This window comes from Populus euphratica, unplaced genomic scaffold, assembly GCF_000495115.2.
Source record: "Populus euphratica unplaced genomic scaffold, PopEup_1.0 scaffold103.1, whole genome shotgun sequence".
In the NCBI taxonomy this organism is placed as follows: Eukaryota; Viridiplantae; Streptophyta; class Magnoliopsida; order Malpighiales; family Salicaceae; genus Populus; species Populus euphratica.
The window spans coordinates 1,117,606-1,132,975 of NW_011499891.1; the positions used below are offsets into that span (position 1 = coordinate 1,117,606).

Genomic DNA, 15,370 nt, shown 5'->3' on the forward strand with positions numbered 1-15,370 from the left:
ATCTGATATTTATATATATATATATATATATATATATATATATATATATATAAATCACTGATAATTAATATATCAGCACTGACTGAATTTCATTCTTGAAATTATAGAAACTAAAGGGAAAATGAAATCAAAATTACGAAATATCCTCTGCGTTTTATACAAATACAAGGAAGATAAAAAAGAGAAAGCAACCAACCTGACCACCAATTGCTTCTGTTATTATACGCCTCCCAGGCATCTCAGTCTCAGTGACACTCACTCCCTGATAATTAGCAACATCATTGACATCACTGTGACCAACAAACCCAGCTCTCTCATTTCTCATAGCAGCAGATTGCATCATTGAGGCAGCACCACCTCTCTGAATCTGCCCCATCAATGCATTCTCTGCTGTCTGCATCATTGCAGCATCTCTTGGTGCCACTGGCTTCTCAGCAAGCTCACCTTCCACAGAAAACACATCTCCATACTTGATGGGTTCTTGAGGCCTTTGTTGCTGTCGTTGGCTCATTTTCTATATGATTGATTGGTACTTTGTGTTGAAGGTTTGTAATGATTAAGGTTTCTTCTTTTCCTTGTTTCTGGTTCATTCAGGCAATTGTTATGAAGGGCCATGCTATACGTTCTTGAGAGCAGGCAAGATTTGGACACGTTTAGTTATGAAGTGAAACGTGGAGAGATTTGGAGAGACATCTTCATGTTACAGAAACACTTGGCTGATCTTGAGATGATTTGCTAAATGCCATATGCTTGTTCTGGTCAGAAATTCATGGAGGTGACAAGAGACACATGGCATTTACGTGCAAAGATGATGACTCGGTCCAATAGGGTAATATTCTAGGCTACCATGGTGGTGCTTGGTTAAACAATTAGATCATTGGGAAATAATAATGGTATTTTTGAAGTGTAATTTGAAGATAAATGATGAAGTAATAGAAATCCGAGTAGTTTAGCTACAGTTTTTATAGGATAATCGATTAATTAATTTATTTTAACAATTTTATTTATTTTTTTAATTAAAATGATTGGTAGTTTATATTTAGTATTAAGTAGGTTAATGTAGATTATATTTAATACTTATAAAAAGTCTCTTTTAATAGATGTGGGGATTCTTTAATACTTAAATAAGTATCTTTTTAGAGAAAAAAAATACAATAATATTCTAAAGAGAAACTCTGAAAATATATTTGCAGTAGAGAATAAAAATAATAAACTTTTGTTCTAAATGTCTCACACCACGAGTCTTGTTTTTCATGAAAAGAAGCGGATGGAATATAATTTTATCTTTGTAATATTTTAAATTATATTGTGAGCTGTATTCCACTTATTTTATTCAATAAAAAAAGTAAGGACATGGTAAATCATGAAAAACTTTAATATACCTAATGATTATAGCGAAGTGTAAACTTGTTTGTTTAATTAAACCTAATTGTTGAAAAATAGATTATTTAAGATTTTATGTAAAAAACTATAAAATTGATAACGTTAAATTCATGAATTATGTTTGAATCCATGGGTGTAGCGAATTCGTCCATGCTCAGGATGTGACAAAAAACAATCTTCGAGTTCAACACTTTCAGGAAACACTCATCGGGCCTACCTCATTAACTTGACAACATATCAGACCATGCTACTAAACTTGACAATATCTGTTAGACTTAAAAGTTGAGTCTAACAAATGCTAAATCTAGATGTTGTCTGAGCCTAACATCATTTGTCAAACCCAAGTACTAAGTTTAGCACCATATGTCAAACCCAAACATGGAACTAATGTTGTCAACCCCAAAAGTAATTGGATTTTGCTAGCGCCAAACCCTATAATATTTAGGTTCAACTAGTGCCAAACCTAGCAACTTTTAAGTCTAGTAGTGATCAGACCCACCAAACTAGGGGCTTGACATACTACCAAGTTTAATTATAGTTAGGTTTAACTAGTGCCAAACTTAATACGCTTGAAGCTTGGTATACTATCAAGCATAATCATAGTTAGCTAGTGTTAAAACCAACATGTATAGGCTTAGCACACAATTGTGCCCAACCGTGGCTAAATCTGACACTAACTAGACCTAATCAACTTTTGGGTCTAACTTTGATTGAATATAGCATATTTTCATTGGAATGTGTTTGTGCCAGCATATATCAGTTCAACGCTTCTGAGAATTTAAAAAAAAATATATCTATTTTTTTATTTAATATTTTTTTCATAAAGATATATTGAGAAAATCTTGGTTTATCAATAAATGTATTTTTTTCAAATCTTAATGAAATATTAAGAAAATAATTTATGTGACAGAACTACTTAAATTTATACTAAAGATGTACTAAAGATGTATTTATTCTAAATGCGTAAATGACATCTTTATTGATAAAACAAAAAATAATAAAATAATTATTAAACTATTATTATTAATAATTTTTTTATTAGAAAAACACCAATAATAATGGCTCACCACTTCACTGCACAAAAATTATTAGTAAAATTAGGGTTTAATAATTTGGGGGTTATGCTCTTATTTAAAAAAATTATCATTTTAATATTATCTGTCCACCAATAATATTCTAATTAGTTTTTGAAGGGATTAATGAGTGATATTCATATATTTTTATTTTTATTGATTCATATTATTCATTAAAAAAACTTAAAATACATATTATAAACAAGATTTATAAGTATTAAGAAACTATATCTTTCACCTATAAATGCATATTTTTATTTGATATTTTTTAAAAATTTATAAAAATATTATTTGTACAAAAAAATGTAGATCACAGTCATAAACTAATTAATACATTATCAATTAGAGATTAGAGATTCATGAAACTATTATAAAATCACTTGAATGTTAGTTTTTTTAACATTGTTAGAAAATAATGTAAAAATGAATTTATTGATATTTAAAACTCTCATAAAATTTATTAGTAATTTATTCTTTAAAATTAAATTCTTTGGTATTTTTCCCAATTAACTATTCTTTGATTTCTTTCCACTTGTTCACTACAAAGAACAACTATATCCTCGAAACCAAACAAGCCCCTTCTTTCCTAATTAAAGCCTCGGAAAAGAAATTAGGGTTTTACACAAACAACGATCTACAATGGAGAGCAGCAGCAGCAGCATAACTGGAGGATTTGGCCAAATTGGGTCCTCAAAACAACTAACAGCAGATTCGATTTCTCAATTCAGGGAAGGAATTTGTTTAATTCTTTCTAAATGGTCAGCTTTGCAACTCGCCGTTGAAAACGAATGGGGTGGCCGCGGGTCAGGCCTATTGGCTGAGCAACTCGCCTCTGATATCCTCTCTTGGTTCACTCAGTCTAAAGGTAGTAAACTCGGTCCTGAATCACATGGAAAGTTTTTACCTTTTTTCGTTTCATTTTAGTGAAAATTAGACTCGAATTTCTGCGATTTGCGATCTTGATTGCCAAATTTTGTGATTTTTATTTTATTTTTTGGATGATCAGCTGAATAAAATTGGACGAAATTTGTCAAAAGTTTGTGACTGTAATTGAATTGACAAGTTTTTAGGCTTTCTTTTTTCGTCTTTACTTTAATTTAACTGTTGTAACGAAGGGCAATTGATTAGTTCTATTTCTGATGTTACTTCTCTTACACCCTGAGGTTCAGAGCCACTTTTTATTGAGGATTTGAAAGGCATCTTGGATGAAGCTATGCTTTCTCTGAATCCCATGATTGAGGATGGCAGCATTGAAGGGGTGATCCCTTATTCTTTATAGCACTGCAGTCTTCTTCTTTTTCTAAGTACGTGCATTGTTATGGTGAGTAAAATGTTTGCAGATGATTCTTCAAAAACTCACCCATATAGGTCCAACTGCCTTTGATAATGTTTTTGTTTTGTTCTGGTACCAATTTAATGAAGCTTGAACCATGTAGGGTTATTTTGCAGGGGCAACGAATTTCTTTGCATTCTCTTTTCTTAAATGAAACTGGTTTTGTATATGAAGGGTGAAGTTTTTATTTTTTCAGGTAGCAGAAAAATTAATGATTATGCATGAAGAATGTTTAGAAGGCAACTATAGTTCTATTCAGAAATTGAGGGAAGCAGCTCCTAGAACAAGAGCTCATCAACATGTCAAGCAGGTAATTATGGTGTGAATTCTGCATCTGCAAGTTTTATGTTCTGAAATGAAGATATCTTGTTTGCTTCGGGAAATATCCCCCAAGCAAATAGATTTCATTTTGCTGTCGCATAATCCATACTTGTAACATCGAGGAGGGTACTGTGGAATCCAGCTTCTAGTTGATGATCAAATTAAAATTCACTTTGGTTGTGCAATAGTGCTGCTCGTTTATTTAGTTTCCTCTGTGGTGCCTAGCAGTCCATAAAAATGCTGCCTCATTCTGGTATTTGCTAAGAGGGAGATCATTGCAAGGAAATTGGATATTGAAAAATATCACCAATTACATGCAAGAACAAAATTATAATGATTTTCATTAGCTTTTTTTTCTCTCTTGATTGTTATTTCTTATTGTTTCATAGGCTGTGGACAGTGACGATGATTCTGAGGACAGCGGCAATGATGATAAAATGGGTGATGATGAATCGAACATGATGGTGGACGCACCAGAATTCCAACAGAAGATGTATCCAGTAGACAAGCCAGTCAATGTGCCAAGGGCCAAGGAGGCTCAATCAGAAGATGGATGGACAGTTGTTTCATCTAGGCGAAACAAGGATAGAAGGAATTAGGCTGAATTGTTGTGTAGTCTACCTCTTTTGGTTTCAGTTCCCCTTTCCCTTCAATACAATATCTGTTTCCACTGGCAATTTTGGTGTGGTTTTGCCTGCTTGGACTGAGTTGTGGCTTGCTAGAATACGATGAGCCAATGGTTGAATTTCTCAGTATTATGATGTTATATTATGTTGGTCGAGTTCCATCAAAAACCATTCAATGTGAGTCTTTGGATTTTATGGTTGAGTTCTTTGGTTGAATTCTGTGTCAAACTTGCATTTTCATGACTCCTCACGCGATGGATCCTTGGAAGATCTGTTACATCTGTAAAATAACCGGGGCTCAATCTGTTTGATTATCGCTAAACACCTGCTTACAATCAATTCTATAATGTTTAAATAGCCGATCAAGTTGACAATTATAATTAGTGGGGTGGGGCTCTTTTTGGATGATCAGTAAACCTGTTGTTAGGGAATCTTAAGGAGGATCCGTGTTAGAGCACAACAATTCAATATAGAAACTACAAAATGACCGTGCAGGATTATCAACTAGTAGGATAATTATTAATTTCAACAAATGATGGTATAGCATGCAGGGCAACTTGTGCATGGTATTTATCGTAGAGCATGGAGTGTGCAGGGCAACTTGTACATGGAATGCGGCAACTTTTGGCTTTGTCCATTTAGTAACGGGACATTATCCAAATGTCTTGAATTTCGAAACCGGTGGTGTATTATCATGATTGTACTCCAATCTTTTTTCATCTATAAAATGATTTTCTATTTTATATTGATATTAAATCATTACTTATTATGTTAGTATGATACTTCTATACAAATCTAATAAAAAAATAAAAAAAAATAAAATATATAAAAATTTAAGTATTTATTTAATTTAACTATGTTTATAAATAAATATAAAAGAATTTTACTAATTAATATAAAAATTATAACCTCTCTTTACTAATAAAAAAATAATTAAAATTTTATTATCGTTAAAAGAAAATATTTTTTTAGTTTTTTATAAATATTTTATAATTAAAAGACAAATGACGCTAATTCACACCAATTAATTAATTAGTGTGCAAGTGGCAACAAATTGGCACTTGACGCATTACATCACTCCCAGTCTATCTTCACCAAACAACAATGGCCTTGTCAGATCAAATCCTCTTCCACTACAGTCTTCTAACTTTCTATCTCCTAGGACCCCTTGCCTTCGTTGCCCTAAAGTTCTTTCAACTCCCATACGGCAGGCACCACCGTCTAGGATGGGGTTTCACAATCTCTCCACCTTTGGCTTGGTTTCTCTTCGAAACCCCCTCCATTTTGCTTCCTCTCCTCCTTTTTCCCTTAGGCCAACACTTCACCAATCCCAAAGCACTACTTCTCATGTCCCCTTATCTCCTCCAATTTCCACCGCACTTGCATCTACCCACTCCGCATTTACCACAGTACCACTCAACAGAATACCAAAACCACAAGTGCTGTCTCGGTGAGTATGGTCCTTCTTGCATTTATGCTTCAAGTACTGAATACTTTTTTTTTTTTTTTTAATACTTTTTTTTAGATTAACGTGGGTGTTCGGGCCAGCTTGCGCGCATCACGACTAATCCCACGGGCCCTGAAGTTAACGACCATGTAAGCCTCCAGTGGCCATCATATAAGCAACCAAGTACTCGAACCTGAGGGTGGTTTGAAGAGGGAAGGTGATGGATATAAGGTGCCAAGAGGAGGGTGGTTTGAGTTGGTTAGCTGTCCAAACTACTTTGGAGAAATGGTGGAGTGGCTTGGTTGGGCAGTGATGACCTGGTCTTGGGCTGGGTTTAGTTTTTTCCTCTTTACATGTTCCAACTTGGTGCCCAGAGCATGTGCCCATCACAAATGGTATTTGAAGAAGTTTGGAGAGGATTATCCCAATAATAGAAAAGCAGTGATGCCTTCCTTCATTTAATTTCTGATAAATTCGGTGGAACGAAGATGTAATTTAAAATTCTTAATAAAAAAATTTATCATATTTATTTTTCAATTTTATATATTATTATTTTTTTTTTAGACTGGATGCAAGTTTTAATTTTTTATTAGATGGTAAGATATTATTTATTATCATGATTTAAATGCATTGATCCATAAGCAAATATAATTATATAAATTATATAAGCGAAATAAGTAATTTGAATTTTTTATCTCTATAAAATAAATTTAAAATTATTATAGTTTTTAAACTCGATTCATAATTTCATATCACGGGTTATAGATTAATCCATTAGGTTGGGTCAAATTTTAAAATAATAAAATTACATCTAGTTTGCTAGATTGATAGTTGCGGTTTGTCGTAGGCTCGGATGATTTCTTTATAGAGTAAAAAAAACAATATTAAAATGTTCTCATTGTATGTTAAAGAAAACAAATATTAACAACTCGATATAATACAAAAAAATTAAAAAAAAATAAATATCATTAAATTCCAAGAATTAAATTGTAGAATGATGAAATAAAAAAAATCAATAAAAAAAATATTAAAAGATAAAGCACAACAAAATAAGGTTGTCAAAACTTGTAAGTAATATTATATGGTCTTTTTACTATGGATTCCCTCACAACTTAACATGAACTTGCATAACAAAATTATTATTTTATCTTCACACTTATAACATGCTTTTATGGGTAATATGATGTTTTTCTAGGGATATATTTGTTATTACAAGATTAAATAGGGGTAAAAAAGTTATTTAATATTTTATCTGCATAATATAATGTTTAAAAATACCCTTAAATGTTGAATTTTCTTAACCGCTTTAGCAGTTACATTTTTTATTTTTTTTATCTTTCTTAAAATAATATAATCACTAAAGTAATCTTAGAATCAAAAAATCTATAGCTTAGATTAAAAGATTTTTTTATCTTTTTATTTTGTTTTGTTCATCAATATCATGTGGAGTTGTAGTAAATTAATTTTTTTAAAAAATAAAGTTATTGACATATGTGAGAGGCGTATACTTACTAAATGATATCCTGGTTTCAGAGTTTGAGTCATATATATATTTTTTTTATTATAGCTCATATTATCTTGAGTTTTTATATTTTTTTTAATTTTTATGTTAAATTTATTTTTTAATTGATTTATATATATATATATATATATATATATTTTAAATTTTCAATCTTTAATATTATATTGTTGAAGGTTAGGCTTTGTTATTTTTTTTTATGCGATTATTATTATCTCATGCTCTGAATGATAGATATAAGATGTAAGTCGAAGTTGACATAAATCTTCTTTCTAAAACTTTTTTATACGTATATTTTTTTTTTTTGCCTTTGATTTTGAGTTTTTAAAATATTAATTGTTTATTTTCTATATGGTTTTAGTGAGGATGCCCGATGTCATAATTTAAATCATAAATTTATTATGCTAATTATGATTGGTCGGTTTTTTTTTCTTTCAATTTCTCTTAGGCTTTTAGCATTAAGGTTAATAACTTAAGTAACAATTTTTTTTTGCTTTAAAATACATTGGTAATTCTTTAACATTATTTTTTAAAATTATAAAAGAAATCAACTCGGCAAGTAACAAAGAGCGAGCCACTTGTCTGGTTAAAAAAAATAGATTTTACAATATCCTCATAACAGCTAGTAGCAGCCATATTAATTAACAACGGCCAGTAACAATGATCATAATTAGGAATAAACAGGAATCGATCAATCCTAGCTTGTGGAGGAAATGAGGCCGATTTCTCTTGGTATAGACAAATTTGATACATGCAAAAAACACAGTTCTTGGCCAAACCATTCAAGAGACACACACCCTTGGTTCGTGCGACTCGTGAGGCCGTCCCCAGATTATTTTCCTTTGTTAATTCCCTGTTCTTGGTGCAAAATTAATTAGCACACAAGGTTGGTTAGTGTATTAGCTCACTTTGATCAACTCCATTGCATCTACTTCCTGTCTTGCTTCACACTGTAGTGTCAACCGGAGCCATTCCAACCACAATGTCTATTAACATGATCAAATTCCTCCTACTTTCACCCTCTTTCTTCATCTTTTACCCTTCAGTAGTCATATCCAAGACCACACGTTCATCTGATGGCAGCCATGGGAGATGGCTCTGAAAGTGTAGGCATCTCAGCTATATGCACATGCAACTTATGCATGACAACAAAGTTGTAATATATGATCGCACAGATTTTGGCCCCTCCAACATCCCCCTCCCCGGTGGCCTCTGCCGCGTTGACCCCTACGACGACGCCCTTAAAATAGATTGCACTGCACACTCCATCATTTACGATACTGTCACTGACACCTACCGTCCCCTAATGGTCCAAACAGACACTTGGTGCTCTTCTGGTGCAGTTCTACCCCATGGAACCCCAGTCCAAACTGGGGGTTACCATGATGGTGACAATGTAACACGCATGTTTACTCCATGCACAAATGACTCGTGTGATTGGGTTGAGTTCCCGGAGTATTTATCAAGAAGAAGATGGTATGCAACTAATCAAATTTTTCCTGATGATCGAATTATCATTATTGGCGGTCGTAGGCAATTTAACTACGAGTTCTTCCCTCGCTCTTCTCCTCGTCGAACTTTTCATCTCAGTTTTCTAAAGGAAACTAGGGAGGATGATGTTGAGAACAACCTCTATCCGTTCGTACACCTCTTACCAGATGGGAACTTGTTCATCTTTGCCAATACAAGATCGATATTGTTTGATTACAATCAGAACCGTGTGGTTCGAGAGTTTCCCAGCATCCCAGGAGGCGACCCTCGCAATTATCCTAGTACTGGATCATCAGTTCTCTTGCCTTTAGATGAGAATGAATACAGAATTGACCCTGAAGTTTTGGTTTGTGGAGGTGCACCAAGTGGTGCATTCCAGCTAACTGCAAGTGGAACCTTTGTTCGTGCGACTCCCACATGTGGACGACTCAGGGTCACAGATCAAAACGCGAGCTGGGTCATGGAAACCGTGTCGATTCCACGAGCAATGGGCGATATGCTACTTCTTCCGACTGGCGATTTTATTATAATCAACGGTGTTCGATTAGGCACTGCTGGATGGGAACTTGGACGCCTGCCGGCAACAAGACCAGTCATCTACCATCCATCCCATCTGTCTGATCAGCGGTTCTCAGTCATGCCACCATCACCACGTCCAAGAATGTATCATTCAGCTGCAATTCTCCTCGCTGATGGCCGTGTTCTTGTTGGCGGCGGCAACCCTCATATTTACTATAACTTCACCAGCGTAGTGTACCCAACAGACTTAAGCCTGGAGACCTTTTCACCACCCTATTTATCAACTGATTACGCACCAGTAAGACCTGTGATCTCGTCCGTAGATGGGACTATAAGTCTTGGGCAGAGATTTTTGGTGAGTTTCTCTGTGGAAGAGTATTTAACACAAAGTGTATTATCAGTAAGAATAGTTGCGCCATCTTTTACTACACACTCATTTGCCATGAATCAAAGGATGGTGGTGCTGAAGATTGATGACATTATATATGATGATACATCATCATATACTTCGAGTGTTTTTGGGCCATCGTCAGCTGAGATTGCTCCACCAGGGTACTATATGCTGTTTGTTGTGCATTCTGGTATACCTAGTTCTGGTGGTGGGTGAGGATACAGTGATGGGGTTGGAGGGTTGTGTTAAATTAGTCTCCCATTTCTACTCGAAATTAATCAAAATGATTAGTAATTTTTATTTTTTTTGTTGTTGTTAAAACATGGAATTTGCACTCACTCAATAAATCAAAGCTATATATTTATTGTGTCATGTCATGATTTCTTTGTTTATTTTCTTGGGCTGGGCCGGATTTGTTGCCATTATTGGGCTAATCCAGGATTTGATTCATTTTCTCTTCTAGCCTAGGTTGACTTTTCCAACTTTAGCCAAATTTTCTTCTTTTTTTTCATTGAACCGAGCACTTCAATTACCTAATTTCTATAAAAAAATATATATATTAAATTTATTTTCTTTTGTCACCCAGAGTCATACGGCACTGCAAAAACCCGGAGATAAAGTTGTAGTAAATAAATGTTTTCCAAGGAAGAGTGCTTTTAAGTGTTATTCTTTGCTACAGGTAGTTTGATAGTATAGTAATAATTAATTTTTAAAATAATTTTTATTTAAAATAATATTAAAAAAATTATTTTTAAATTTTTTATTTTTTAAAATAATCTAAAAATAATTTAAATTTAAAAAATTTTAAATTTTTTAAAAAACATGCAACCAACTACAAAAACAAACACAACTTTCAACCATCAAAATTCATTTTCAAGTAAAAATTGTAATTTAATTACTTACAATATTTATCCAATCAAGGGTATAGGGTAAAGGAGAAATTAAGAGCAATAATCCTGTGTGTTCTTCTTTTACAAAGCAATCACATCGAATTTTTTTTTTTTTTACCAAGTAAAAGTGTATAAAACCATGATTAACCAGTTTTTATATGTGTGTGTTTGTTCTAGGTTTTCGGCCTCTCCCAGTTGTAATTTGTCAAGGAAACTTACCTTTCCATGACGCTTAAGGACTTAACATTGGCTAATGACACATTATACTCTCATATATATTCTTAATTTCTATAGATTTAATCCTTGTACGTAATTATTTTTTAGGGCGTTTCATTTAATTTAATGGTATTAGACAAAATACAAGAACATCAAAAACACAGAAAAGGTATAAATTTTTTATTTAAAAAAAAAACAATACATGTCAAAATGCGGGTAAAATAAGGCAGACGAGCCACTGTCATCATGTAAACGGAAAAATACCCAGCTGGCTAGCTAGATCGGTTCTTCATGGCCTCTTTCTTATCCAGACTGGTTAGGACTCTGTTGAGCAATCTCCACGTCTAGAAGACTAGAATGACAAAATCGTTTTTTCCTTGTATCGTGCCATTTTTCATGATTTTACGTGAGGTTTTAGATTCTTGAGGGAGTAAGTCAATAATTAGAAAACTACTCTTTTGGATAGAAATTAGGTCAAACTAGTTAAATACCATGGCGGTGCTGTGAGCTTTTTCAAAGAAGGGCGCGTCGATGCCATGACAAAAGGGGGGGGAGCCACCCTTGTGGTTTGTCTATAGAAGAATATGGACCTTGAACTCTTCTACTATGATTTTGTCTGTTGTTTAAGTCGCTCGTCACCGACCTTGCATGTCATCAATTGACGTCAAATGTCACGATCCCCTTAGCTTGATGCATGCCCCAGATGGATTTATAAATATTTTAAAGAGTGAGGTAAAACAATGCAAAATCTTCTGGGCTATGTGGTTGTTGTTTTCGTAGTTTGGTAATGTTTTTTTTTTAAAAAAAATATTTTTTATTTATTTTAAATTATTTTAACATGATAATATTAAAATAAATTTTAAAAAATAATCATATCATAAATATTCTCCACCCACGAGAGAGATATTTTGAGATTATGATAATAGCAGCATTTCAAAGTATTTTTATTTAGAAATATATTAAAATAAATTTTTTTATTTTTTTAAAAAGTATTTTTGATATCAACATAAAAAAATGACATAAAAAAATATATAAAAAATTATTTTAAATAAAAAAATTTAAATAAAAAAAAAACGATTATTATTGCATTCCCAAATATACCTTTTATATACAAGACAACGTATTAAAAATATTATGTGTTTTGTATTTTAAAAGTATTTTTAAAAAAATTTAATTTTTTAATTTTTAATCTTAATTTTTTGATATTTTTTAATTATTTTGATATATTAATTTTAAAAATATAATAGATAAACAGAGAGAGATTTAATTATTATTATTTTCCTTACTAGACATGAAGAGTCAATTGAAAATATAATATAGATAGAGAAAAGTAAAGAATCTTTAACAACAAAAATTATCTCGCTTGCTTCTGGTAGACTTCTTTGTATAAAATATTTCATTTTATGGGGAATGAGATCAGCCTTTTCTTTTCTAGAGGTAGAAATCAATAACGCGGCTCTGTCATCACATTATATATATATATATATATAGCGGTGTGTTTTGTGTAAAGATACATAACTAAACAATAATACATATTAATAGAGAATAATATAAATTATATTTTAAAATTTTATTTAATTATTTAAATTTTTAAGTTAAAATAGTTATTTAATATGTTATTAGTTTTAATGACCAAACAATTATAAATTTAAATTTTATTATTTTTATTTATTTAATAAAAATTAAACATATGTTAATGTGATTCTGTATAAGTTTCAAGCTCTATGAAGTATATTAAAGAATAATATAAATTATATCTTAAAATCTTATCTAGTAGTTTAACCCTTTAAGTTGAGATGATTTTTTAACATGAACGACACAATAAAAAATTTAATTCAATTTGGATTTGATTTGATTTTTTTTAAATAACCTAATCTAAATTGAAAAACCCACCATAAACTAAAAAATTATTAGATAAAATTTTGTAAAAAACAACCATCCTAAAAACCTATAATTAATTCAAATTAGATTTATGTAATTTTAAGTATTATAAAATCAACCCATTTAATTTTTCTCATTCAATTTTGTTTTAAAAAATAGTTTTTATTAATTTTTTTTGTTTTGACTAACCATTTGAATTAATACTTACTTTTATTTGGTATTGTTGTAGTAATTATTTTTTTAATAAAAGCATTTGCTTGTAAATGCATTGAAATGCTTTTTTTTTTTTAATATTAATATTTTAAAACATTCTAGAAATATTAAAATATTTATTAAAATTAAATAAAAAAATTAAATTCTTTTTAAAATACAAAAATATACAAACTCTTAATAATTAAATAGCCCGATAGAAAAAGACTAACAAATTCCAATTTCGCAAAAATGACAATGCCTTTACCAAACAGTGGAGATATTTTTTATTGTTTTAGCTAGATCGAACTTGGTCTAAATCTAAAAATAAATTGAACGAGGTTTGATCCAGTAAAATAAAAAAAATATTTTTATCTTTAATTATGTTTTATTCAAAAAACTAGTATCAAATATTATTCAATAATACCATATAAATTAGATAAAGATTGTTTGATAACATAGCATTTATAAAATTTGATCACAATTTTAATTTTGTTCTTGATTGTATTTTATCTGATGTTGTTGCGCTCTTGAAAAATTAAGAAAAATTATAGTTCTTGTCAGATGTAATTCATACATGATGGAATTATAGATAGTTTAATAGAACAATAAAAAATATTTTATATAAAGTATTATTTATTTTATAATGTAATAACAATAGTTAAATCTACAATATTTAAATTAAATATTATCAATATTAATATTTAATTTTTTAAAATTATTTTATAATCTCAATTTCAAAAATATTTTTAACTAAACACATTAAATTATTTTTTTAGCTTTAATTTCATCTATATTTTAATTAAACTAAAAATATTTTTTATAAAATATTTTTTTATTAAATTATAATTATAAAAATTATCAAAATACCAAACACTAAAGATCAAGACGTATCTGGTACCTCTCAGAGGTTTTATTTTAGTTCCTCTTTTTATTTTACTTGTTATTTATTTTAATTGATCAATATATGGCATTTATTCTAAAATAATTCTGTTATATTAGGAAAAAAGATGCCGACAATCTCAACAGTCAAGTCATGTGTTAAAGTTTTTTTTCATGCATTCATTACCCTCTAAAGTTTTAAATTAAAGTAGAGTTTAAAGTTATGGCAACAGTTAATTTTTAAAATATTTTTATTTTAACAAGTGTTTTATATTTTTCAAGAGTTCATGTGCTTTTATAAATGGATTTTGGATGTGTCTGGGCTGGTGATTTAATTTGTTTTTTTATTAAAAATTAATTTTTTAAAAAACTATATTTGTTTAGTTATTTTAATGTATGGGTATTAAAAATAATTTTTTAAAATTAAAAAATATTATTTCAATATATTTTTATATAAAAAATATTTTAAAAAATAATAATTATTATATTTTTAAACATCCTTGCCCATTAGTGTTGAATGGCAAAAATAACTAGAATATATGTTTAAAATAAAAATCCTTTTGTTTTTGTAGATAAAAAACATTAAGAGTTAAAAAATGAAAAAAATAATTTTTATTCACCTCTTCAAAAAAAAAAAAGAGAGAAAAATTAAAACACTTTCGGTGCAAGTCACGTCAACATGGAGGCAAGTTGATAGCAACAATGTGATCAGAGAGAGCATTCTCACTATCGTTGATTTCACATGGGATTTCTTCCATCCTTTTTTTTTTGCCCATTTTTTAAAATATTTTTTATTTTAAATGTATTAAAATATTATTTTTTATTTTGTAAAAATTATTTTTAATATCAGTATGTTAAAATAATTTAAAAATATTAATTTAAAATAAAAATAAAAATATTTTATTTTTTTAAAATATTTTTAAAATATATAAAAAAAAATCCCTTACGTCCTTAATCCCACCAGTTAGGAGAGGATGTGATGACAAAGCAACGTTCCTTGCTCTCTCTGTTGTCTTCGCTGTCCGTTTCCTACATATCTATTGCAGGTGTAAGTAACCCTATTGATTGGCCAATCCCTCTCTTCAACACGAGCATTATTAGCTCTGGCCATAATAATAATAATAATAAAAATAAATAACAATAATGATGTTATTATTTATTAATAATAATTGTAGTAATAATTTAGTTTTTTAAAATTATTTTATATTA

At 30.2% G+C, this 15,370-nt stretch overlaps 2 protein-coding genes, 2 long non-coding RNA genes and 2 pseudogenes across 4 annotated transcripts in view; 3 read left to right on the forward strand and 3 right to left on the reverse strand.

Moving 5' to 3' along the window:
* The window catches only part of LOC105131282 (late embryogenesis abundant protein D-34-like), a 1,641-nt gene extending 756 nt beyond the window's left edge, over nucleotides 1-885 (reverse strand). Inside the window, exon 1 of the mRNA XM_011034196.1 lies at nucleotides 197-885. Within this exon, the coding sequence (XP_011032498.1) occupies nucleotides 197-511 (315 nt within the window). The 5' untranslated portion in view covers nucleotides 512-885. The remainder of the gene's footprint in view (nucleotides 1-196) is intronic.
* Nucleotides 1-5,100, reverse strand: part of LOC105131283 (uncharacterized) — an 8,601-nt gene extending 3,501 nt beyond the window's left edge. The window contains exon 1 of the long non-coding RNA XR_843400.1: nucleotides 5,062-5,100. This is a non-coding gene — a long non-coding RNA (uncharacterized LOC105131283). The remainder of the gene's footprint in view (nucleotides 1-5,061) is intronic.
* Nucleotides 3,066-4,904, forward strand: LOC105131281 (pre-rRNA-processing protein TSR2 homolog). The gene is made up of 4 exons (XM_011034194.1): nucleotides 3,066-3,321; nucleotides 3,626-3,714; nucleotides 3,986-4,099; nucleotides 4,500-4,904. Exons 1-4 carry the CDS (start codon nucleotides 3,096-3,098, stop codon nucleotides 4,707-4,709), a joined length of 639 nt encoding a protein of 212 aa, XP_011032496.1. The 5' UTR covers nucleotides 3,066-3,095; the 3' UTR covers nucleotides 4,710-4,904.
* LOC105131280 (uncharacterized) lies at nucleotides 4,741-5,047 on the reverse strand. The gene is made up of 2 exons (XR_843399.1): nucleotides 4,914-5,047; nucleotides 4,741-4,872 (listed from the first exon to the last, which is right to left on the reverse strand). It is a non-coding gene; the product is annotated as an uncharacterized LOC105131280 (long non-coding RNA).
* Nucleotides 5,101-5,831: 731 nt separating the features above from the next.
* LOC105131337 (steroid 5-alpha-reductase DET2-like) lies at nucleotides 5,832-6,651 on the forward strand (annotated as a pseudogene).
* A 2,033-nt stretch (nucleotides 6,652-8,684) lies between these two features.
* On the forward strand, nucleotides 8,685-10,319 carry LOC105131285 (galactose oxidase-like; annotated as a pseudogene).
* Nucleotides 10,320-15,370: the final 5,051 nt, after the last annotated feature.

What these genes read in the sequence shown, in the direction of transcription:
- LOC105131281 (XM_011034194.1), top strand. Translation starts at nt 3,096, where the DNA reads ATGGAGAGCAGCAGCAGCAGCATAACTGGAGGATTTGGCCAAATTGGG. An exon ending in TTGGTTCACTCAGTCTAAAG is followed by an intron (nt 3,322 to 3,625) that starts GTAGTAAACTCG and finishes CCTGAGGTTCAG; the next exon opens with AGCCACTTTTTATTGAGGAT. An exon ending in AGGATGGCAGCATTGAAGGG is followed by an intron (nt 3,715 to 3,985) that starts GTGATCCCTTAT and finishes TTATTTTTTCAG; the next exon opens with GTAGCAGAAAAATTAATGAT.